The sequence below is a fragment of the Garra rufa genome, chromosome 12 (genome assembly GCF_049309525.1).
Source record: "Garra rufa chromosome 12, GarRuf1.0, whole genome shotgun sequence".
Lineage (NCBI taxonomy): Eukaryota > Metazoa > Chordata > Actinopteri > Cypriniformes > Cyprinidae > Garra > Garra rufa.
Genome location: NC_133372.1, coordinates 26237086 through 26264193, shown reverse-complemented (window position 1 = coordinate 26264193; position 27108 = coordinate 26237086). Strand labels below are relative to the sequence as shown.

Here is a 27108-nt window from a genome sequence, read left to right as displayed (position 1 = left end):
AGGAGCTACACTGATAGCATTTCATCTTGTGGCACCTCCGCTCTCGGTAGATCTTGTGTAATGCGGCCTGGCTTCACCAAAGTCATTAGAGCTATCCTCTATGGAATGGCTGTGAATTATCGGAGATGTCTTTATGTGAGGCGACCGACAGACAGAATTTAAGCCATTTTGCTTAAGAGTCGAGCTGGGAACTTGTGAATGTGTCCTCTCGCCTTTGCAGAAGCAGCTCTTGCGTCATGCAGTTTCCATAGCACCCTGGGCAGATCTGGCTACTCGCTGTAATCGCTCAAGACTTGTGTATGTGTATGTACTCTGCTGCTGGCTTTCCTATTGGATACAAATGTTGCTCTGTCTTGGATTTTAAGTCATTAAATGGATAGTTCTGGTTGTGAATGCTCATTGGTCAGGACAGTGATCTATCCATATTATATTCTGCGATTCAACAGCTTTGGCCTGTTTACCAGTTCACTGCGCGGCTCCCATGGAGGATCTTTATTTTATGTTGCATAGCAATGTGCTGTTATGTCAGAGACTGTTTCTAGTGTAAGAATAGCAGGTAATTAAATAATCTTTGAATGGAAATTTGTACCCTTAATATTTTTATTAACTGTTTTATGGAAGAAAGAAAGAAGGCTCTTGAGACTGTGCTGTATTTTGAACATAATCACAAAATACACTACCAGTCAAACGTTTTTGAACAGTAAGATTTTTAATGTTTTTTTAAATAAGTCTCTTCCGCTCACCAAACCTGTATTTATTTGATCCAAAATACAGCAAAAGCAGTAATATTGTGAAATATTCTTAGTATTTAAAATAACTGCTTTCTATTTGAATATATTTTAAAATGTAATTTATTTCTGTGATCAAAGCTACATTTGCAACAGTCTTCAGACACATTATCCTTCAGAAATCTTTATATGTATATCATATCTCTAATATGCTGATTTGCTGTTCAAAATACATTTATTATTATTATTATTGTTATCAATATTTAAAACAGTTTAGTACATTTTATTCAGGGTACTTTGATGAATGAAAAGATTTAAAGATCGGCTTTTATCTGAAATAAAAAGCTTTTGTAAAAGCTTGGAGTCAGTATATTTTTTTTCTTTTTTTTAATTTAGCAAGGATGCTTTAAATTATTCAGAAGTGTTGATAAAGACATTTATAATGTTACAAAAGGTTTCTGTTTCAGATAAATGCTGTTCTTCTGAACTTTCTATTCATCAAAGTAACCTGAACAAATTCTACTCACATGTTTTCAACATATTAATAATAATAAATGTTTTTGAGTAGAAAATCTAATATATTAGAATGATTACTGAAAGAGCATGTGACTGGAGTGGTGATGCTGAAAATTCAGCTTTGAAATCACAGGAATGAATTAGATTTTAAAATATATTCAAATAGAAAACAGTAATTTTAAATAGTAAAACTATTTCAAAATATTACTGTTTTTTTATGTACTTTGGATCAAGTAAATGCAGGTTTGGTGAGCAGAATGATTTCTTTATAAAACATTAATAACCTTACTGTTCAAATACTTTTGACTGGTGGTGTAGTTTAATCTCTTAAAGCTCATTTCTATAATACATACATTTTATGTAAATATTAAGTAATTTATTATTTGATTATGTATTTGGTATCTTATTTAATTTATTCTATATTTTGTGCATCTTTAAAAACAAGCTTATGTTGTTAAGTAACTCGCAATTCTGAAAAATTGTGAAATATAAACTCGCAATTCAGATTTTTTTCTTAAAATTGGACTTTAAAACTCACAATTGCAAGTTTATATCTCACAACTCTGAGAAAAAAAAGTCAGAATTGCATAAAAAAGTCAGAATAAGTTTGGGTTTGTTTTTGAAAAGTCTCTTATGTATGGAAGCCCGTTTTGGACACTGAATTAAAAAAAAAAAAAAAAAGATTATTGCGACTTTTTATCTCAAAGTTCTGACTTTCTCAGAATTGTGATACAAACTAGCAATTCTGAGAAATAAAGTCAAAATTCTGAGAAATAAAGTTGCAATTGAGAGAAACAGTTAGAATTGCGAGATATAAACTCACATTTCGGACTTTTTTTCTTAGACTTGTGAGATATAAAAAAAAAATTCCTCAAAATTGGACTTTATAACTCTCAGTTATGAGTTTTTCATCTCACATTTTTGAGAAAAAAAGTCAGAATAAGTTTGTGATTGTTTTTAAATAATGTAGCCTATTTCAGCCACTGAATTCAAAATAAATAAAGGTTATTGCGACTTTTTATCTCACACATCTGACTTTGTTTCTGTGATATACTCTTCTACAATTCTTTTTTTTTATTTTTTTTTTTTTATAACATTTATTTGTAATTTTTTTCAAACTTTAACAGAACACTTTGTACAATCAAGGTTATGTTTTTTCTATGATAACCCTTGCCGCCAAAATAAATTGACAAACTATTAAATAAAAATTAAATTGCAACAAAAATAGATAAATATATAATAAAAAAAGAAAGTAAAAATAGCAAATAAACTTTACAGTATTGTATACATTTACAATTAGACAATATCAATTATCAAAATAATTCAAATAAATAAATACCTACATGATAATACAAATCAATAGTCTGACATATTTATAGTGGTCTTCTACATAAATATGAAACCAAACAATATTGGTGATCACATTTAAACCAGTATACTCTTCTACAATTCTAAGAAAAAAGTCAGAAATGTGAGTTTATATCTCACAATTCTAACTTTGTTTCTCAGAATTGCGACTTTATTTCTCAGAATTGAGACATTATTTCTCAGAATTGCTAGATTTGAAATGATTTGAAAAAATTTGAACAATTGTGAGTTTAAATCACGCCATTCTGAGAAAAAAAAGGCAAGATTGTGAGCTATAAGGCAAAATTGAAAGATATAAACTCACAGTTCTGACTTTATTTCTCAGAATTGTGAGTTTATATCTTTCAATTTTGAGATAAAAAATCTGAATTGCGATTTTGTACTTGTTCTGAGAGAAAATTTCTGGACTATGTGAGAAAATGTTGCAATAACCTTTTTTATTCAGTGGCAGAAATGGGCTTCCATACATAAAAGACGGTAGTTTACAGTATATACTTGGATTTAGAGCTAAGATATTTGTTCGTCCTGTTTGAGCCAAAATGTTTCACCACAAAAATGTATAAATTGCTCATCTGAATAACTGCCTGGTCCAAGCAAATCCCTTCATTATGCATGGATTTGCAGAATGTAAAATACATATGCATATGTTTTCAGCAACATGATAAACTTTTCATTTCATTTATATTCATTATTCAAGTATGCAAAAAGGACATCTTGCTCATCAGTCACACCAAATTATTTCTGTACTGATCGTTTCAGGAATACTGTACCTGTACCAGAGTACTATATAATATTAAAAATACAACCATATTTTAAAATTTAAAAATAAAAAAATGAATGGATTTGTGTAAATGTTTGTGAATACTTGATAGCTTATACCATCTGTTTATCTGAATGTTCCTCTGTCTACAGTTGGTTTAGATTTTTTTTTATTAAGTGCATTTGAAGCACCTTCCTCTCATTATCAGGATTATTATTCCTCAGGAGGAAATGTTTGCTTGATTGCTACATTAGACAAAGTAATTACTGTAATCATCCACTGTTTCATGTGTTTGCCAGTTTGCTGTGGGTACACACTTGCCACAAGTCAGGTAATGAGAGCACCCTTGACTCTGGTTCAGGGGAGACATGGAGAGCAGGATCTGTTATTTGAGAGATTCTGACTATCATTATTGTCTTTTATTGGGGTGACCATATAATATATGTCCTCCTTTTTCCCGAAATTTAGAATGTTCACCTAATCTTTCATTTTCTAAAATGAAAAGTAAATTTGTTAAACTCTAAAGGAATGGATTAGCATTAGGGCAGCCCACTGACTTCAAAGATAATAAAAATAATAATAAATCAACATAAAGATTTTAGTTTATAGTGTGTATGAATGTAGAGATGACAAAGTGGAGGCAATCTTATGTCCTGTAATTGGTGTTTTAAAATCAAATTGGCCTTTACCATTTAATTTTAAGTGCCCTTGCGGTATGACAGATACATTTCAGATACAAGTATATAAACATTCTGTGCAATCTCAGTTCATAAATTGAGAGATTTTACAGAATATTAGTACTTTCAAAGATCATAAAAAAGTCACACCACAGGAAATGCCAACTTTCCAGAAGAATTTCATCTAGTAACAATCCATTATATACAGTCAAGCCCGAAAGTATTCACACCCCTGGCAAATTCTGACTTAAAGTTACTTTTATTCAACCAGCAAGTTTTTTTTTGAACGGAAATGACACAGGCTTCTCCCAAAAGATAATAAGACGATGTGCAAGAGGCATCATTGTGGAAAAACATATTTCTCAGCTTTTATTTTCATTTGAACAAAACGTGGCATGTCCAAAATTATTCATACCCTTTGCAAACTGTCACAGTCTATGGGGAAATCCAAAGTTCTATACCATTCCAAATAGCCCAAGCTGTTCTAAAGCATCCTTATTCCCCTGATTCATTGGGAACAGCTGTTTTAATCAACTCAACAGGTGAAAAACAGAAGCTCTCTGCTGTTGGTTTGTGGACAGTCATGGCTAAGACAAAGGAGCTCACTGAGGTTGCTGCTGCACATTGTGGCTGCTCACATGTCAGGAAAGGGCTATAAGACCATATCTGTTTTGAAGTTGCAGTGGCTACAGTGCAAAGTATTATTAAAAAATACAAGACGTTCCACACTGTGAAAAATCTCAGGGGACATGGTCGGAAGCCAAAAGTGACACCTGTGCTGGCCAGGAGGATAGTGAGAGAGGTAAAAAAGAATCAGAGGATCACCACCAAGGCCATCCTGCTAAATCTGGGCTCTGCTGGTGGCAACATCTCAAGGCAGACAGTCCAACAGACACTGCACACCGCTGGGTTCTATGGATGCAGACCAAGGAGGACACCACTTCTCCAGATAAGGCACACAAAAGCCAGCTTGGCCTTTGCAAATGCTTATCTGGACAAAGAAGAAGACTTCTGGTCTTCTGTTTTATGATGAAACAAAAATTGAATTGTTTGGCCACAATGATGTAGCCTTCATTTGGCGTAAAAAAGGAGAAGCCTTCAACCCTAAGAACACCATCCCCACTGTCAAACATGGTGGTGGGAACCTAATGTTTTGGGGGTGTTTTTCATCCGGTGGATCAGGGAACCTAATCACAGTAAACGCCGACGGCACCATGAAAAAGGAGCAATACATCAAAATTCTCAACAACCACATCAGGCAGTCTGCAGAGAAACTTGGCCTTTGGCACCAGTGGACATTTCAGCACGACAACGACCCAAAACACACAGCAAAAGTGGTGAAGAAATGGTTAGCAGACAAAAACATTAATGTTTTGCAGTGGCCCAGCCAGAGTCCTGACTTAAATCCAATTGAGAATCTGTGAAGGGAGCTAAAGATCAGGGTGATGGCAAGGAGACCCTCCAACCTGAAAGTGTTGGAGCTCATCGCTAAAGATGAATGGGCAAAAATACCAGTGGAGACATGCAAAAAGCTGGACAGCAATTATAGGAAGCATTTGATTGCTGTAATAGCCAATAAAGGTTTTTCTATTAATTATTGAGAAGGGTATGAATAATTTTGGACATGCCACTTTTTGTTCAAATGTAAATAAAAGAGTAATAATTTTTTCCACAATGATGCCTCTTGTACATCGTCTTATTATCTTTTGGGAGACGTCTGTGTCATTTCTAGTCCAAAAAAAAAAAAACTTGCTGGTTGAATAAAAGTAACTTTAAGTCAGAATTTGGCAGGGGTATGAATAATTTCGGGCTTGACTGTATATTTTCACAATTTTGAGAAAAAAAGTGAGAGACATAAAAGGAAATCAGAATTATGAGATAAAATGTCACAATTTCCTTAGCTTAAGAAATGCTTAAGAAACATTTCTTATTATTGTCAACGTTGAAACCAGTTGTGCTGCCTAATATTTTTGTGGTACATTTGTACATCTGTGATACATTTTTTCATTGATGATTCATTAATGAATAAAAAAGTTCAAAACAACAGCATTTATTTGAAATGGAAATGTTTTAGAATATTATCAATGTCTTTACTGTAACTTTTGATCAAATGCATCTTTGCTGAATAAAATTATTCATTTATTTTTAAAATCTAACTGAACCCAAACCTTTGAACAATAGTGTATTTTTTGTGAGATTCATTAGTTCTCTATAGTACGTCATGTTTCATTTGCCCTTGTCACAATGTCTCCTGCATAGAACATTTAATATGCATGTTTTGAGTGTATTATACAATGAAAAATTTCGTTTCCAATTCAATTCAGGCATTTGTTACGTAAACTCATTTTCATTCAGCAGCAGTGAGGCTGTAGTGGCACCTTGGCATTATCTGTTCTCAGGATCCAAAATGAGGACACAGAAGAAGGACCCATAAGAGCCGTACAAATGGTTCATGAAGAAGTAAATCAGATGAGAAAAATCTACCATCTTATCTGAGACATTTTCATTTTCTTGTGGGTGAACATGACTTTATCTTATCAGTAGCGATCATCTCGCTCCCCGAGCACATCTCCTAAAAGAAAACCTGTTATCTCGAAGCTATTGTTTAGCTATCTCACGATCCCTGCGGAAACGCTGTTGTTTTTCCTTTCAGATGGTGGCTGACAGCTCTCGGCATGAGGCGGTCATTCAGATGGAAGGATGTTAGATCTTAAGCCTGTAAGAAGGCCAGATAAAGCAGATACAGCCGTCTAAAGTAATATTGCATGTTTTTGGAGTGGCCTTGTAAAATAATTATGCCCTCCTCCAGACATTCAGTCTATTTTCATCTGATTCATTCACTTATGTCCTGTAACTCTTCCTTCATCTTGCATCATTCTTGCCTATTGGTTTAGTTACTATGCAGTACCTCTCAAGAGGATGTCATCAGTGAGAGGAAGTGACATGTTTACACATTCATATAGAAGAAAGTTTGTATTTGCCTTATGAGGAACATCATACACTTGGGTAACAGTTACATCAAGGTCCCAATATTTAACGTTTGTGCATTACCTAACATCTAATAATCATGTTCAGTTCATTTTTACTTCATGTTAGCTGAGTTCAGTTCAGTTCAGTAACAGATCGCTTTCAATTTTAACAAAGTATTAGTAAATGTTTAAAATAACATTAAGATTAATAAACGCTTTCAAGCTTTTTGATGTTAGTTCATGTTAAGTGTTGCCAAAAATATTTAGGTCTAAATTTTAAGATTTATCTATTTGATTTGCATATAAAACTTCCATTATAATCTTAGCATTTAAGTCATACATGACTTAAATGCTATATATTATATTTATATTTAAATTTATATATTTAAATTTATAAACTCAGATTTGTAAATATATATTCTGATTTACAATTATATAGTCAGAATAATAACTATATATTCCCAGATTTACTTCATTATATTCATGATTTACCTTCATATATTATGATTTACTTCTGTATATTGCAACTTTTAACTATATATTCTGATTTACATTTATACATCCAGATTTATAAATATATATTCTGATTTACAAGTATATAGTCAGAATAATAACTATATATTCCCAGATTTACTTCATTATATTCATTATTTACATTTGCATATTCTGATTTACTTCTATATATTCCTGATTTTCATTTGCATATTGATTTACTTCTGTATATTCAGACTTTTAACTATATATTCTGATTTACATTTATACAGTTAGATTTATAAATATATATTCTGATTTATGAATTTATATTCTGATTTATTATTATATAGTCAGAATAATAACTATATATTCCCAGATTTACATCTATATATTCATGATTTTCATTTACATATTCTGATTTACTTCTGTATATTCAGACTTTTAACTATATATTATGATTTACATTTATACAGTCAGATTTATAAATATATATTCTGATTTACATTTATATAGTCAGAACAATAACTATGTACTCCCAGATTTACTTCTATATATTCAGTTTTTTGTTTACATATTCTGATTTACTTCTATATATTCAGACTTTTAACTATATATTCTAATTTACATTTATTCAGTCAGATTTATAAATACATATTCTGATTCACAATTATATAGTCAAAATAATAACTATATTCCCAGTTTCTCAGATTTACTTCATTATATTTAGAATTTTCTTTTACATATTCTGATTTACTTCTGCATATTCAGACTTTTAACTATATATTATGATTTACATTTATACAGTCAGAGTTATAAATATATATTCTGATTATTTTTTTACATTCAGATTTATAAATATATATTCTGATTTACAATTATATAGTCAGAACTTTCTATATAGTCCACATTCTCAGATATACTTCATTATTCATAATTTACGTTTACATATTCTGATTTTTAAATATATATTTTGATTTATACAGTCAGATTTATAAATATATATTCTGATTTACTTCTATATATTCCAAAATATAACTATATATTCTGATTTACTTCTATATATTGACAGTTGACATTTATATATTCAGATTTTATATAATTATTTTCTGTTTGGCCCTTCATAAAACTGACTGAAACAAACTATATTTACTATATTAACTATGTGTCTTTAAAACACATACATACTGCTTTATTTACTCATGAATGACAAATATACATCACGGTAAGTGTATTAGCATATTAATGTAAAAATATGGTTCCCAAATAGATAATCATTTGCTATGTAATTTAAAATACATAAATGAAAAATGTAGGCCTAAATATAGAAGTACAATATTTGATTGCAGTGTTCAAGCAATAGCAGCCTAAAATTTCCACTGTCTTACACTAACTCTTCCTGAAATTTTAATCTCCAGAATCCTCTGTGTAGTCATTTATCCAGAGCTGCTGCTTTCCTTTTGTTGAGTGGAGGATGTTTTAATTATCAGTGATGCATTTGCATTTGCAAGAGACAAAGGCACTCTGCATTAGCACAGCTTGTCTTTCATTTCAGACATTATTCCCTAATGCCTTCTCAAACATTGTTTTAGCAGCACGTTTCCTTCCCTGAAGAACATTACGATGCCCGTCGTGTCTCTTCTCTCTCTTTGGCTTCTTGTCAGGACAGAGGCAGTAGAGACATATCTCGTCACAGTTGATTGATATAAGCAATTTTGTGTTATACTGCTTCCTTTTTCACTGACTGATATCTGCGATTGGCTCCCCGACGGCTTTCTCTCGTGGGTGTTAAATGAGCTTTCATGATAAACTAAATCAGATAAACTGCTTTGATTTATGACACAGGTTACCGCTCACTAACACCTCTGAAGTACAGCATTGAGCCTGCATGTCAGATCTTTGTCTTATATGCTCAGCTCATGGTTCAAATTAAGGGGCATGTGGTTTATTTTATGAGGGATCTGGCTTGTTCTTGATTTTCCCTACAGAGTCAGATTGATCATTTGTAGTGAGAAATTGGTGATTCAAAAATCTGTGACTGTGGTCTTAGGTTCAATTTGAAAGGAATAGTTCACCCAAAAATGAAAATTCTGTCATTAATTACTCACTCTCATGTCTTTCCAAACCTGTAAGACCTTTGTTCATCTTCAGAACACAAATTAAGGTATTTTGATGACATCCGAAAGCTTTCTGATCCTCCATCAAAAGCAATGTAACTAAAAATGTTCCCAGACCCAAAGAGGTAGTAAGAACATCGCTAAAATAAACCCTAATTTTACAAAGCTTCAAGAATATGTTTTGTGCTCAAAGATAATTGAGGCTTTCTATGGAGGGTCAGAAAGCTCGCGGATTTCATAAAAATATCTTAAATGTGTTCCGAAAATGTACAAATATCTTTTTGGAACAACATGAGGGTGAGCAATGAATGACAGAATTTTAATTTTTGGGTGAACTATCCCTTTAAATTTTGTAGCTGTGGTGCAGCAGGTGTTGTTTGTGTTCAGGTTTGAGTCTGGCCTGGTCTTTTTCACTCTAAATTAAAGGAAAAAAGCCTTGTGCTTTTATGAAAAAAATCTGTTTTGCCTGGTGCGCAGTGATTGCAATATCATAATGGGACAATAAAATATAATTTAGTCTAATATCAATATGTAAGTGAGCATGAAAATGTTTATTTTTTACAAAATAAAGCAAATTGGTTTTGTATCAGCTTGCCTGAAAATGATTATTTTGCAACAGTGACTGGCTGACTGTTTATCCCTCTTATTAAACCAATTTCGCCAAAATAATAAAGAAAATATGAGCATAAAATATTTATTTGAGTTTATATGATATGATTAGCTTACTTGTCGATTAACTTGAGTGATATAGTTCATTATGACGTAAAAAACAATCTGCCTTGCAATAACACATACACTGCTAAAATATTGCAATATTATTGTTGTTGTTTTTAATTACTGTTATTTTAAATTACTGTTATTTAAAATTATTTATGTATTATTTGCTATTATCTGTTAGTATCTCAAGTTACATTACAATGAACATATTTACCTAGGGGTCTTTTAATGTAGGGGTCGACCTGATTATCGGCACCGATAATAATAATTTTTACAGCTATCGGCATCTGTCATTTTCAAAACTGATTTGCTGATTACATAATTTAAAAGCATTTAAAAACATTTTTGTCAGAGCCCTTGTTATTTTTAATTTGGACCTGATTATCGGCACCGATATTGAGCATTTTTACAGCTATCGGTATCGGTCATTTTCAAAACTGATTTGCTGATTACATAATTTAAAAGCATTTAAAAACATTTTTGTCAGAGCCCTTGTTATTTTTAATTTGGACCTGATTATCGGCACCGATAATAATAATTTTTTACAGCTATCGGCATCTGTCATTTTCAAAACTGATTTGCTGATTACATAATTTAAAAGCATTTAAAAATGTTTTTGTCAGAGCCCTTGTTATTTTTAATTTGGACCTGATTATCGCCACCGATATTGAGCATTTTTACAGCGATCGGTATCGGTCATTTTCAAAACTGATTTGCAGATAAAATAATTTAAAACCATTTAAATAACGTTTTTGTCAGAGCCCTGATTATTTTTAATTTGGACATTAATTTTCATTTTTACACCAGACTTGATCTGATCTTACTACTTGATGTGTAATAATATTGAAAAACCCATATCTTAAAAATACCAATCATTTTTGGTAACTACAATAAAAAATTATTTTTTAGGTGCTCTCTCATCCACTTTTTCTGCCTATTACCTTTTTTTATTTTGTTTTTCTTTTAATGTTATAACTGGAGAGTCCTCAACTTCTAGCTATGTATTGAAAGGTTTATGATCAGTTTAAAAATGAAAAATGATTACCTCAGAGACAAGTTTTACAACTCGAGATGCAAAAATGGTTCCAATTAGCTATATTAGTTTATGTTGATAGGAAAGAAAGGCATCATGGAGTGATAAAAGAGTCATGAACCAGACAAGTCCTCTGCACAATCTGACTCGTTTTGCATCCTGGAATTAAACCACACCATGCTGGTTTCGTCTGGCCCTGTGACTGAGCATGGTTTTTTCCCAAGGTTTTTGCTCCATTTCTGTCACCTATGCAGTTTTGGTTCCTTGCCACTGTCGCCTTTGGCTTGCTTAGTTAGGGACACTTAATTTTTGGCAATATTGTTGATTTGCACAGATAGTATTTGAAGAGAACTGAACTGAACAAAGCTGGTGATGAACTAATTTTAACTGAACTGAAAAATTGACTGTTTGCTATTGTCCTCTTCCATTATTGACACACTATATTCCTGTTTAACACTGTAAAGCTGCTTTGACACAATTTGTATTGTATGAAGTGCTATATGTGACCCTGAACCACAAAACCAGTCATAAGTAGCGTGGGTATATTTGTAGCAATAGCCAAAAATACATTGCATGGGTCAAAATTATCAATTTTTCCTTTATGATGAAGGTTATTAAGTAAAGATCATGTTCCATAAAGATATATTTATACATTTCCTACCATAAATATATCCAAACTTAATTCTTGATTAGTAATATGCATTGCTATGAACTTCATTTGGAAAACTTTAAAGGCTATTTTTTCCAAGTTTTTTGCACCATCAGATTCCAGATTTTCAAATAGTTTTATCTCTACCAAAATACTCCTGTCCTAACAAACCATACACTAATGGAAAGCTTATTTATTCAGCTTTCAGATGATGAATAATTGAAAAAATTTTCCAAAAATTGACTCTTATGCCTGGATTTTGTGGTTTAGGGTCACATATAAATAAAGGTGACTTGACTTGACATAAAAGCAACACTAGTCTGTTTCTGTGACCTATTGTCAAATATAGTCATTATTTGTCAAATACAGTCATTACACAAAAATGTATGACTGTTGAATGCCATGATTGACCAATCAGAAGCATGTATTCCAGAGAGCCATGTAATAAGCAAAACTAATGATAGCCTATCGCGAGGTTCATGGATAATAAAAAGCTCAACCTCAGCTCGAATAAAACACAAAGCTCCAGACAATTTCCTTTTGGTACCAATTATGGAGACACAGTGGTACTCGGCAATTTGTTGTACAATGCTTAGCATTTAAACTCTACCAGCTTCAATTATGTAGAAAGTTATTTGTGTGAACGTGTGTGATTTAGTGATTCAGCTATATGCTTATGAGAATGCGTTTTTCTGTTCTAAACTGGAATATTCTTTTCTTTTCTCTTCCCACAGTGCAGTGTCTGGAGATGACTACTAAGAGGAAGATCATCGGCCGCCTGGTGCCCTGTCGATGCTTCCGGGGGGAGGAGGAGGTCATCTCAGTGCTGGATTATTCCCACTGTAGCCTGCAGCAGGTCCCTAAGGAGATCTTCAGCTTCGAGCGCACACTAGAAGAGCTCTACCTTGACGCCAACCAGATTGAGGAGCTGCCTAAGGTAAGTTGTCAAGTGTCAGCTTAAACATGCATAATATCTGCCTAACAGTGGATACATCAACTCCTGAACATCATCTTATACAGCAGTGTAACAGCATAGAAAAATACTGCATTAAATTGGGATTTTAAAGGGGTAGTTCACCCAAAAACTAAAATTCTGTCATTATTTACTCACTGTCATTCCAAACCTGTGAGACTTTCTGAAACAGATACTGACTGGAACAGAAGAGAAGAAATGGTTGAATAAAATCATTATTTTTGTTTTCTTTATGCACACAAAAGTATAAACGAACAAAAGCATTTTTGCGTAGCTTCATAAAATTAAGGTGGAACCACTGATGTCACATGAACAATTTTAACAGTGTCTTTACTACCTTTCTGGGCCTTGAATGTGGTAGTTGCGTTGCTGTCTCTGCAGGGTCAGAAAGGTCTTGTACATTACAAATATCTTATTTTATGTTCCAAAGATGACAAAGGTCTTACGGGTTTGGAACAACATGAGTGTGAGTAATAAATAACAGAATTTTCATTTTTTGGGTGAACTATCCCTTTAATGTGATTGTGTCCTTTTAAAGCACTAAAAGTGTCCCATAACTGTTGTTTATTAATATTAGCATTATTTCCATTTGAGATTTCATATTGGTAATGGTTAATCAGGCTTTGTCTAATGCATCTAGTAGCAAGACTATAACAGGACCATGGACAGCTCCCATATTGTGTGCAAAACTGTATCTGAATTTAGTCATAAGTATTTGCTCTGATATACTACTTAAATAAGTACTTAAGTCATAAGTATTTGCTCACTCTAACTTTTGAAGTGCCATTCCTAACCCATAGTTAACATAGTGTTATCTAGTTTAATGTTTAACACTGTTCATACACTCCCAGTCAAAAGTTTTTGAACAGTAAGATTTTTAATGTTTTTTTAAAAAGTCTCTTCTGCTCACCAAACCTGCATTTATTTGATCCAAAGTATATCAAAAACAGTAAAATGTTTAAATATTTTTACTATTTAAAATAACTGTTTTCTATTTGAATATGTTTTACAATGTTATTTGTTCCTCTGATTTCAAAGTTTAATTTTTAACATCATTACTCCAGTCACATGATCCTTTAGAAACATTCTTAATATTCTGATTTGCTGCTCAAAAAATATAATTATGTTAAAAACAGCTGAGTAGAATTTTTTTCAGGTTTCTTTAATGAATATAAAGTTCAAAAGAACAGCATTTATCTGAAATAGAAATCTTTTGTAACATTATAAATGTCTTTATCATCACTTTTGATCAATTTAAAGTATCCTTGCTAAATAAAAGTATTAATAATATTAATTAAAAGTCTTACTGTTACAAAACTTTTGACTGGTAGTATACTTTCCCTGGGCTAATTATTTAACTTAAAGGAACACTCCCCCCCCTTCAATTTTCTAGGCCGATAAGATTAGGAACTACACTCCCATTCCGGCGTAATAGTCAAGGAAGTTTGCTGCCGTAATATGGCCGAAGCAGGAGCAGTAATATCACGCAGCACATGTGCAAATGCTAAACTAGCTGGGAACTCATTTCTGATAATACTCCGCCTGCTTCGGCCATATTACGGCAGCAAACTTCCTTGGCTATTACGCCGGAATGGAAGTGTAGTTCCTAATCTTAGCAACCTAGAAACTAGCAGCTTTGCATTTCCACCGGTCTTAGTACACAATATAACTACAGAAGAGTCAAGTTTTAAATACAACAAATATGGAAACTCGTTGGTCATTTTTGAACGAGATGCTATTGGTCTAATAGGATTCAATGATCTATGCTAAGCTATGCTAAAAGTGATATCGCCAGAACAGGAGAACGACTGAATGGATTTCAAAACGGTAAAAATCAACTTATTAACTCGGGGGGAGTTGGAGAATGAGCCTATTTCCAGAAAAAGTGGAGTGTTCCTTTAAACCTTACAGTTATCTATGTAAAGCCAAAATTTTGGTTCTTGAGTACAGGGAAAAAAACAAGCCACAGAAGTGAAATAAGTTATCAATGAATTCTTTTAAACATGGTTACAAATCTAGTATTCATTTTAATGAATGAATTAATTGAGACTACAGGATGGTTTCAAACTAATGGATAGCTCAAAAATACCAAACAGATTGTGTGACACTGAGTTGACATGGTTGTGTTTATTAGAGAAAAAAAAAAAATCAAATAGTACTGAGAAATAATAAGTGTTAATGTGAGGTTGTGGGACATATTTTGTCTAATTTTTATGAGGTTGATAGTAAGCATTGATTGTACAAATATAGTGTGGCACAAGAAACTTTAAATAACTGCTTGTCCAAATGTGGAAATGTCAGTCGTAAGTCGTCGTAACTATATAAACAGTCTAACAAAGAAATAAAAGAGGATTTTAAAATGACTTTTAAAACCACAAGCATAAAATGTAGTTTCACGTAGTGCTAAATACTGTTGTAACCTGTGGTTTAAAAATCACCTCACCTGGATAAATGTTAACTATTTTTTATTTTATAACCAATAAGTGAGGATAAAACCAGAGCATAAAAGATCGGGGTCATAGCTTACATTCATGGGGCCTGAAAAGTTCATTCTTCAACCAAGTTTCCTATTTCTCTGTTTTCTTAGCAACTCTTCAACTGTCAAGCACTCAAGAAGCTGAGCATGCCTGACAATGACCTCTCCAACCTGCCAACCACCATCGCCAGCCTTGTGAATCTAAAGGAGTTAGATATTAGTAAAAATGGTAGATCCTTAAATCCATTTTTTTTGTGCTGAGCATATTGGTGTGATAGTATATCATTGTACCTTTATACATGAATGTATCAACATGGTAAAACTGGCTTTATTGTAGGTATTCAAGAGTTTCCAGACAGCATCAAATGCTGTAAATGTCTATCAGTTGTGGAGGCCAGTGTAAATCCTATAGCCAAGTAAGTAGAGCTACTCACATTCCTTAAATCGGAAAGACTGGAATTGTTGTATTATAGACATATGGGTTGTTGACAAATCAATATTTATTTATTTAACATTTTATGTCAGTAGATTTTCATTTTATTGTTTTTATGGCCACTCTTTCTTCTATTTTTTTAATAATAGTAATAATCTTAATAATAGTAATAATCTTAATCATAATCTTGATTCCTTTGCTAGTTTATTTAGATGTTGTTGTGGATTTTCAAAAATATGTGACCCTGAAGCACAAAACCAGTCATAAGGGTCAATTTTTTGAAATTGACATTTATACATCATCTGAAGCGGAACAAATAAGCTTTCCATTGATGTATGGTTTGTTAGGATAGGACAATATTTGGCCGGGATACAAATATTTAAAAATCTGGAATCTGAGGGTGCAAAAAAATCTAAAATATTGAGAAAATTGCATTAATATATAACTCTTATCTTCCCTGAAGAGTATTTCCCATCATTTCCTATAGTTTATACAATATGAAATTGTTTATTGTATCATACAGTATCATACACATGGATTCTCTGCACTCTCAAACGAAAGCAATTATTTGTCTTTCTTAACTGGGTTCCTATAAAGTGAATTTACATGCAAAAGCTAGATGTTTTCACATTGCATATAACATTTTTTTTAAAATCTATGATTAAACATAGGTTTGAATTCTAAAGCACATTTGAACATTAATAATGCATATTGTACGTAGACATCATGCCTTAAAACTAACCAAACTTCACTTAAGGAAAGATAAGACATGCATTTCTTTTTTATCTCAATGTATGCGTTTGGCCTTCAGTCTGAAGTTGAGCTTCAAATCTTTGATTCAGAAGTTTATGATAGAGGATCAAACATTTAGAATCCAGTGCGAGGTCTCTGCAGAGAGCCCTTTTCTTCATATTATGATTAAATCAGCCCTCAAGTGACTCCATTTACTGGGATGCTAACAGAGCCAGTAGAAGGGGAAGCGTAGAGGGATTACAGATGGCTCTCACCGCTCCTGAAGTACTTAACGCTTATCAAATCTTAAGGGCACTGGCCTTTGAGAGGGTCTGATCACCTCTCTGTTCCTGCAGGCTCCCAGACGGCTTCACCCAGCTCCTCAACTTGACACAGCTCTTCTTAAATGACGCCTTCCTTGAATACCTGCCTGCCAATTTCGGGAGGTAAGAGCTTCATCTTGGGCGTCTCTGTTCCTGCTCTGCTGGGGATTGTGAAACAGCTCTTTAGCACACCCGTCTGAGTTTGTCTGGTTCTTGTAGTTGTCATCGTAGCATTTTTATTTTTAGATGTTATTTTGTATCCGGGGAGCAGCATGGTGCTGATTCTGGCAGTGATTTGCCTAAAGCTTTCATGAATAAATGGCTTCTTGCAGCTCATATCGGGTTTAATGATGAAGGGTTATTTCATTTGCATTGGGGAAAAGAGGATTTATTATTGCGGCTGACATTGGTCAAGGGCTGTTGCATTTAGTTTTGATAAAAGAATCTGGGGAATTCACTCAAAATTAATTGCCCTGACAGCACTGTGTATTTGCACGGGTTGTCTGTGTTGTTATAGAGCTTGATTCATTCTCTTCAAGCTCTTTTAGAAAGTGGTAATAACACAACGTTAACTGCACAATGTCCAGACAAATAGCCCTAAGTGCGAACATTAATAGCAGGAAGGGTACATGCATGCTGAAATGATTGACAGTAATTTAAATACTCGTGGTGCAGTGCTATTTCAGCACAAATAGCATCTGGTTAAATTGCATGTGAAGGATTAGTACAGTAATATTTTTGTGCTCAAATACCATATGCAAAGTGGCAGAACTGTTTACTGAATTCAAGTCTATGTTTTTGCTTTTAAAAACAATTTTTCCAAAATAGTTCCAAAAATGATTTACAATCTGTTTTTTTCCAGATTATCTAAATTACGGATCCTGGAGCTTCGTGAGAATCATCTGAAAACTATGCCAAAGTAAGTCACTTCATTTCTTTAGATAATTCTTTCGCTCCTGCCAACATGGGGTCATTAAAGGGGTCATGAACTGAGCAATCAAAATTCCCTTGATCTTTTGACATATACAAGGACATTGTATTATAAAAACATCCTGTTAGTTTTGGAACTCATAACTGTCCCATTAGTCTAAAAACAGCTTATATTGAAGCCAATATGCCAAAACTGCAGGTTGTGGAATGTGCCACTTTATGACATAATAAGGTACGTTCACACTGTGGGCAAATATGGCCCAAATCCAATTTTTTTGCTCACATGTAACAGTGTGAACAGCACAAACCGCATGGAATCTGATCTTTTCAATTACAATTTGTGCCACTTCCATATGTGGTACTAAATCCAACACAGGTCAGATGTTCTGCAATGTGACTGCAGTGTAAATAGTCTTGTCGGAATTCATGTCATGTCGGACTTTTACGGCACTCTGGATCGATATTTGTCATAAGTTTACCAGTGTTGGGCACTTTACTTTGAAAAAGTAATTAGTTATAGTTACTAGTTACTTCTCACAAATAGTAACTGAGTTAGTAACTGAGTTACATTATTATAAAAGTAACTAATTACCAGGGAAAGTAACTATTGTGTTGCTTTAAAAACAAAAAATGTTAAAATATGTCAAATAACATGACAAATAATGCAAATGCACAGACATACATTTAACCTGTGTTAAATGTATTTTTCAATGAATATCCAGACTGCGTCAGTAAGAACTTGGTCCTTTGTTCACTTCATTTTACCACAAATTCTTTTACAAACAAAGCACAATTCAATGAAGGATTTTTAAAAAGACTGAAACTAAAAGACAATAATGTGCAGACAATATTGGATCAGACATAATTGTGAGTAACTCTTTTCTTACATGGTCACTATTGCTTTGTCTGTTATTACAGATTATTTGATTTGTACTATTTGAGTATTTATGCGCTTTTAACCTAAATCACAGTTGTGTTCATCTATGAAAAACTATGAAACTAGCCAATCACACCAGTGGGCGTTTACGTCTGAGTCTACAATCCGCCATGCCTTTTCAAAGAAAGCGTTAAGATGAGGAGGGTCACAACAGGACAAAAATTGCCTATTACTTCTAAATTAGTTTTTTTTTATGTTAACTCTTGGTAACATTATAAATGGACCTCTGAGAACAGTACAAAAAATAGAAAGGCAGTTCATGACCTCTTTTAATAAATACATGCCATGAAAAAGCATGGAAAAAATGATGTAGGACAAACCTTGAATCTGTGCTTAATCAAAATCAAAAGGTTGTCCATTTGTGGTACTTTGTTATATATTTGTTATAGTCTTTATTTTGCAAGAAGTATTTGTTTCTGACACAACGCAATTTGATTAAATTCTGGTTGAATTTCTTAATTTACACAGCCTTAAAATGTAAAGAGATGGAGCAGCTGAGCAAATAAGCCAATATCGATATTTGAATCTAACACCACTTCAAATAATTGCATTAAATTATAAAACTCTTATCTTCCCTGAAAAAGGAATTTCATTTAGGCCTAGTTCTTTTATTCATCCCTCAAGAATGTGATTTAGACACAGGTTTGTGTAGCAGACTCAGAATAGCAGGGTATACAATGTCATTTGTCACAGTGGGGAAGACCTCTGGACCCCTCTAGAGAGGAACACATATTGCACACGATGGTTTATGCTTGCTGACTTGTTCAGATGTCCTGATTCAAGACTATTTTTATCCGCCAGCAATAATACCACCTATCTTTCCTTCAAATCCAAACTGTGAGAGCGGTGTGTGCCTACAAGTAGCATACCGCATGAGAGGCATGTTGTGAATATCCTCACAAATAGTTGAGTTACAGAATTTTCTTTTTTTTGTTGAACTAGTTCTTTAAATTCTAAATTTATAGGGTTAAATTTTGACATTAATTACTCACCCTCATGTCATTCCAAAGACCTTTGTTCTTCTTCGGAACACAAATTAAGATATTTTTGATGAAATCCAAGAGCTTTCTGACCCTGCAACTACTACATTCAAGGCCCAGAAAGGTAGTCAGTCATGAATGTCAGATATTTTTATTTTTGGGTGAACTATCCATTTAAGCGCATTGAACAGTCCATAATGTCTACATATATTTAAAGTGAGATTTGATTTCTTGTCATGTTGCAGGTCAATTCATAGGCTGTCGCAACTGGAGCGGTTAGACTTGGGAAGCAATGAATTCTCTGAACTGGTAAGAAAGATGTTCTCCTATTGAACACTTTTATCAATGGGACAGCTGTTACCTCAGTCTTTTTACCCAGCATGGATTTTGGCTTAGGGGGCATATAGGAAGGGGGGTAGGGGAAGCTGTTGCCTCCATTCCCAGAGTCTCTTGTCAGATCTCTAGTGCTGCACTGCGTTGGTTGCATCATGCGCTGATCCATTATTCATGAGTTGGTTCAAACACGCAGTGCTTGCCATGACAGAACGTTCACCACTGAGCTGCATTTAATTGGCTCACCCAAGCTGGAGTAAACAATGGCAAGGAATTTATCATATGTATACCAGGTAGCCCCACTCACACCATGCCTATAGCTGTTTATTTCAGTGCTTGATGCTGGCTGTGCTGCATTTATTTATTTGAGTATAAATCAATGAAGAGGTCCATAAGCAGACAAGCTACTGTTCCCCCAGTAATTTACTTTGATCAGTGATTATTCAGCTGTTGGTTTGTTTTCAATTCTGATGGCCATTTAAGCATGTTGTAATAATGACTGGAAAATTATTTTAAGATAAGGGTTTGGTGATCAATATCAGTATTTATTTTGAAAAGTCCACAATATCAATAAAAAAACAACAATTCTCGGAGGAGATTGTTGCTGTGGTTGTAGATTATTGATGCTGCTGCTGCTACAAAGCAAGTACAGGAACTTGTTACTGACAGTACATATGCTGATATGGTGCTGTGAGTATTTAAGACATACTGCTGCTGCACAAGTAGCATATGTACAGTTGAAGTCAAATTTTCATACATCTTGCAAAATGTTACCAAAATAAGAGGGATCATACAAAATACATGTTATTTTTTTATGTACTGACCTGAATAAGATATTTCACATAAAAAAATGTTTACCTATAGTCCATGAGAGAAAATAATAGAAAAAACCCAGAAGAAAAAAGACGCATTAAGAGCCGGGGGGTGAAAACTTGTTGAATTTGAAGATCAGGGTAAATTTTACTTATTTTGTCCTCTGGGAAACGTGTCTTTTGTAGCTTCTAAAGGGCAGTAATAAATTAAAAGAAAATATGATATTTAGACAAAATAAGAAAAATATACACATCTTCATTCTGTTCAGAAGTTTATACCCCTGGCTTTTAATGCATCATGTTTCCTTCTGGAGCATCAGTGAGCGTTTGAACCTTCTGTAATAGTTGAATTTGAGTCCCTCAGTTGTCCTCAGTGTGAAAAGACGGATCTCAAAATCATAAAGTCATTGTTGGAAAGGGTTTAAATACACAAGAATGCGGAAACACCAAAGAATTTGTGGGACCGCTGGCAGTTTAACTGTTCAGGACAAACAAGGGACAAAACAAAAAAATAAAAATTAAACAGCTGTAGATCATTCAGGTAACAACACAGGATTAAAAATCAACAAAAATCAGTAAACTTTTGAACAGGGTAATTTTTTTTATAAATTCAACTATTATTTTCTCTTGTGAACTATATGTAACTGTCTTTTAAGTGAAATATCTTAATCAGGTCAGTACATAATAAAAAAAACAACATGCATTTTGTATGATCTCTGTTATTTTATTCAAATAATTAACATTTTGCAGATTCTGCAAGGTGTATGTAAACTTTTGACTTCAACTGTAATAACCCTTAGCAGATCTATACAGGTGGAGCTGGGGAGGTGGAGGGTGTCAGAGGTACTTTGCTATGAAATTCTCTAGTGAATTCTAACAAGCCATTTAAATATAAAGCAGTAAGCTCATTGGCTGCGTATGCAACATGAACCAATCAAGCTTGTGCCAAGTAGTTTGATGCTGTGAATAACATCAGTTTGCATTAACGAAAATATATTTGGCTATGTCCATCCCTATTTTAAGCCTCCCAATACCAAACAGGTGGAGTTTGTAGAGTTATGCATTTACTTTTAAACTTTGTATCAGTGTCATACACACGTTTGGAATATCCAGGGCACTTTGTCCTTGGGTGATGAAAAAAATGCATGTGCGCACCAATGCTTCCAAAGGGAACAGATGGTTTGGCATTGCAGTAAGCGTATTTTACTGCTCAAAGCCCCCAAGTAATAAGAGAACACCCATCAACACTTTCTGGTTCTGCTGTCTGGACTTTCAATCTCTGTGTCCCACTTCAGGATGACTTTTCAAATAACTTTTGACCTTTCCTGTTGGCAGCCCCATTAGTACTCTTTTCATTTGAGCTCAGCTGCTTATCAGATGTTTTAAATATCTCGGATAATGACGTTTTTGGCCCGTCTCACCTCAAAGTTGTTGTCCTTCTCAACTGTGTCCAACAATTCTAGCTAACTTTATACTGTATATTTATTTATATATATCTGTGAAATTGGTATGTTTTAGTTACAGGGCTACACAAAAATGTAATAAACATTTCTAAGGATTAACTACATAATTTGACCAAAACATTGATTGATTGATTTTAATTGCATGCTTTTTATTAGTTAATGACAGAATCGCACAAAAACAGTCCTGAGTTGCAAACTGCAAGCCTTGTAAATGAACAGAAGGTTCATTTACAATATATATAGTTTAACCTTGTCTGGTTGACATTCAACATTATCTGAAAGTTAAGCATCTCTCATTGAGTTTCAGGCCCTATTTTGTACTTTATTCATCTCATCTTTAATGAGAAAAACAACAGCACATTAACAAGCAATAATCCTCAACTGAAATATTACTCAGTGGTTTCCTCAAGCATTTTTTGATGCGTTGCATCATGTCAGGTAATCATGGCATAGCAGTTGCATAGCCTGAAAACAATCATTAGTTTAATTTATTATAGCTCTGTTGGTGCCATGTTCTTTTAGGCATTTATTTCTCTCTAACAGCACACATTCCCCAAACAATGAGTGTTGAGAATGGAGCACTGATGGCATGAGGCATTTGTCAGGATATCTGACTCTTGCTGTGATGTTGGCAGATGTTGGCTAGTGTGGTGCCCTAAGCTGCACATAGTTTCTTAATTGAAGTCCTTGCTGAGGGAATCATGAAGGGACAGATGCTAAGGCTCAAAGGGAGAGAAAAGAAGAGAGCAGCCATTAAGAACTGACTGAGTCTGCGGCACATAGGAGATTTGGGGCTGTTGAAACTCAATTTAAAACTATTTGTTTTTGAAGCCTCTGGAATGTTGTCAAGATCTTGCTTTTATCATATAAGAATTGGTTATTGGTTTCATCACCTTATAAGGTTTGTGCTGACTTTAAACGATTCAGGGGATGTGCAGTAAAGTGGTTTGATTTAATATTTGATACCCACTCTAAGGAGTTTTTCTGAAATAAAAATAGGCTTCAATATTTCTTTTTTACAGAAATGTTTTTTAAATATCTTGGATGATGTAGAAAAGCAAATCAAGCATCTTTGAAAATTTAGCAGACACATTTATTACCACATAATGTCTCTCTGTTTAGTAGTTTAAGCCTCAGCTTGAGCAATTTATTTCAAACATGTTCAATGTATTAAAAATGGTACTTTTTAAAAAAGTTTTTAAGCTACCATAATGATTCAGATATCATTCATAAACTGCTATGCATCTGATATGCAAAACTGTACATATTGTTCTTTGGTTGCTTATGACTCTCTTTAATGTTACAGCCAGAAGTGCTGGAGCAGATCCATAGTTTAAAAGAGCTGTGGTTGGACAACAATTCATTACAAACCATACCAGGGGTAAGCAATTTCAAAAGTATAATAAAATTCCAGAGTTAGCATCTATTGCATGCACTGAATATCGGCATACCTTTTCATACATATACAATACCAGCAAGGCTTTAAAGTATGAAACATTTTGTCATCATTTACTCTCTCCAATGTCATTCCGTCATGTAATAAAGTGTTGGAAGAACTTGAGTGTGAGTAAATGATGAGAAAATCTTTAGGGGAGCTATTGGAATTTGACAGTGTGACATTTTAGTACTCTAGTACTAGACTATAATATATGTAGAAGGCATAATATATGATTTCTTTCATTTATCTCTCTTGTCATCTGCTAAAGTCTATTGGAAAACTGAGGCAGCTGCGATATCTAGACTTGGCCAAGAACAGGATCGAGAGTCTGGATGCAGATGTCTCTGGTTGTGAGTCCTTAGAGGATCTACTCCTCTCCTCCAACATGCTGCAACAGTTACCTGATACAATAGGTGAAGTTCCACTGCTTACTTTTTTGGAATATTTGAATTTTTGGGTTTCGTTATAAGATGCAGTGTGTCTTTACAATGTTAAACCATCTTTCACAGGAAAGTTGAAAAAGTTGACAACATTAAAAGTTGATGACAACCAGCTCACCTCACTGCCTAACACCATTGGAAGGTTAGTAGCTCACTTACGATTCATCCAGCTGTGTGAAGGAAAAATGACAAAGGCAGAAAATACCATTGAGGTGTCTTAGATCGTAATCCCTGAACATTCCTCTAATGAACAGTTTTTTTTAAAGCATTAGTTCATTTTCAGAATAAACACTTCCTGATAGTTCACTCACCTCCATGTCTTCCAAGATGTTCATGTGTTTCTTTCTGCAGTCCCAAAGAAATTAAGTTTTTTCAGGAAAACTTTCCAGGATTTTTCTTCATATAGTGGACTTCAGTAGTGGCCAACGGGTTGATGGTCCAAACTGCAGTTTAAATGCAGCTTCAAATGGCTCTAAACAATCCCAGAAATAAGGGTCTTATCTAGCGAAACGATCTGTCATTTGCTAAAAAATTTTTAAATTATATACTTTTTAACCACTCATCTTGCACTAGCTCTGCAATGCGCATGTGCGACTTCATGCATTACGTAATCATGTTGGAAATGTCACAAATGGTTTGTTTTTCATTTGTCTACTTCGGTTAAAAAAAGTAGAGTAGGGCTCCTCCAACTTTAAAATTGTCCGACATCGTTGTTTTACCATTTTTTTAAAGGCCGTTTGACTTTCTTTGCACGTTTGCTTTATAAACATTAGGTCAGTATTTTCGCCTGTGTGTGACCTTTCTAACCTGACTACGTAATGTGTGAAGTCGAGCTAGGGCAAGATGAGCTTTTGTGGGTAAAAAGTATATAACTGTTTTATTTTTATTAGAAAATGACCAATCGTTTCACTAGATAAAGACTCTTATTGCTTGGCTGGTATCGTGTAGAGCCCTTTTTATCCCCAGTGAAGTCCACTACATGGAGAAAAATCCTGCAGTGTTTTCCTCAAAGAACTTAATTTCCTTGTGACTGAAGAAAGAAAGACATGAACATCTTGGATGACTTGGGGGTGAGTAAATTATCAGGAATTTTTTATTCTGGAAGTAAACTAATCCTTTAAATTGGGATTTTGTTGTGGTTAATAGCCATATAATAAACCTTTATGACTTCAACCTTTGAAATCATATAGTTCTTTTATGACGACATTCAATGACATTGTATTGTAGCTTGTATTCTCAGTATTGGATTTTCACTGAATTGCCATCTGGTGCACGATATAACAATTCTCCTGTCATTCTGGTAGTTTTTCTCACCCCAGCATGAGAAAATGCTGACTGTCAACTTCAATGTGACTCAGCAATGTCTTTCAATCTTTATTACCTAAATTTGATGGAAACGTGTGCAGCTGATTATAATGTTTATATTAAAAGTACATTGATATTCAATACCTTTTACTGATACCTAGATAAATAGTTTCATCTTTTTATTGGTCATTTTACAAAATGAGTGCCATTTGTGTCTCTCATGCAATACTGTATAAATGTTTAGATTCAGTATGTTTTTTTTTTTAAATAAAATTAGTTAAAATCAAATTAAACTAAAACAACTGTCAATAAAACTGATGGCATAATTATATTGCAGCATATATTAAAAAAAGAGTTTAAGGAGTAGTTCACTTCCAGAACAAAAATGTACAGATAATGTACTCACCCCCTTGTCATTCAAGATGTTTATGTCTTTCTTTCTTCGGTCGTAAAGAAATTATGTTTTTTTTTTTTTTTGAGAAAACGTTTCAGGATTTCTCTCCATATAATGGATATCTATGGTGCCCCCGAGTTCGAACTTCCAAAATGCACTTTCAATGCAGCTTCAAAGGACTCTAAACTATCCCAGCCAAGATAGAAGGGTCTTATCTTGCAAAACAATCAGTTATTTTCTAAAAAAAATTACAATTTACATACTTTTTAACCATAAATGCTCATCTTGGTCTAGCGTTGCGTGAACTTTGTGTATTCCTGTTTATGACAGTTAGGGTATGTTGAAAAACTCCAAAATCCAACTTCAAAATCGTCCTATATCACTGTTTTACCTTTTTTTGTAAATCTTCTATGCATGTTCACTTTGTAAAAACTGGGTCGATACTACTGCAGCAATTTTGAAGTTGGAGAATAAAATGAGATGGGTTTTTCGACATACCCTGTCATAAACAGGAATACACACAGTTCACACAGAGCTAGACCAAGACGAATGTTTGCGGTTAAAAAGTATATAAATTGTACATTTGTTTTTAGAAAATAACCCAAATAACCCTTCTTCCTCGGCTAGGATCATTTAGAGACCTTTGAAGCTACATTTAAACTGCATTTTGGAAGTTCAAACTCAGGGGCACCATAGATACCCATTATATGAAGAGAAATCCTGAAACGTTTTCCTCAAAAAACATAATTTCTTTATGACTGAAGAAAGAAAGACTTGGATGACAAGGGGGTGAGTACATTATCTGTACATTTTTGTTCTGGAAGTGAACTACTTCTTTATTTAGCTTGAGATAAAATCCACAAATTAATTTTACAAATTGCAAATCAAACTGGCTATTCAGTCTGACTGATGCAAAATCAAATTGGAAATTCAGGGACGAGGTGTATATACCATATTTCCTAGCATCTGTTAATTAAGTGGTCATATTTTCTGCAGACTGCCTTTTTCATTTGTCATAGCTGTCACCACTACCTCATTCCTGTGATACTATACTCCATGCATCTCTCTTCTTGGTTTGTCATTGCTCGGTTCTGTGTGTTGTGTTAATCAAACATGCATCTTAAATGGGCACCT

At 33.7% G+C, this 27108-nt stretch overlaps 1 protein-coding gene across 1 annotated transcript in view; it reads left to right on the top strand.

Annotated features, from left to right (window-relative positions):
* LOC141347544 (leucine-rich repeat-containing protein 7-like) overlaps positions 1 to 27108 on the top strand; it is an 86540-nt gene that overhangs the window by 20487 nt on the left and 38945 nt on the right. Inside the window, exons 2-10 of the mRNA XM_073852545.1 lie at positions 12740 to 12942; positions 15566 to 15683; positions 15792 to 15870; positions 16976 to 17065; positions 17805 to 17861; positions 20035 to 20098; positions 23704 to 23778; positions 24104 to 24248; positions 24345 to 24417. Of these exons, the coding sequence (XP_073708646.1) occupies positions 12740 to 12942; positions 15566 to 15683; positions 15792 to 15870; positions 16976 to 17065; positions 17805 to 17861; positions 20035 to 20098; positions 23704 to 23778; positions 24104 to 24248; positions 24345 to 24417 (904 nt within the window). The remainder of the gene's footprint in view (positions 1 to 12739; positions 12943 to 15565; positions 15684 to 15791; positions 15871 to 16975; positions 17066 to 17804; positions 17862 to 20034; positions 20099 to 23703; positions 23779 to 24103; positions 24249 to 24344; positions 24418 to 27108) is intronic.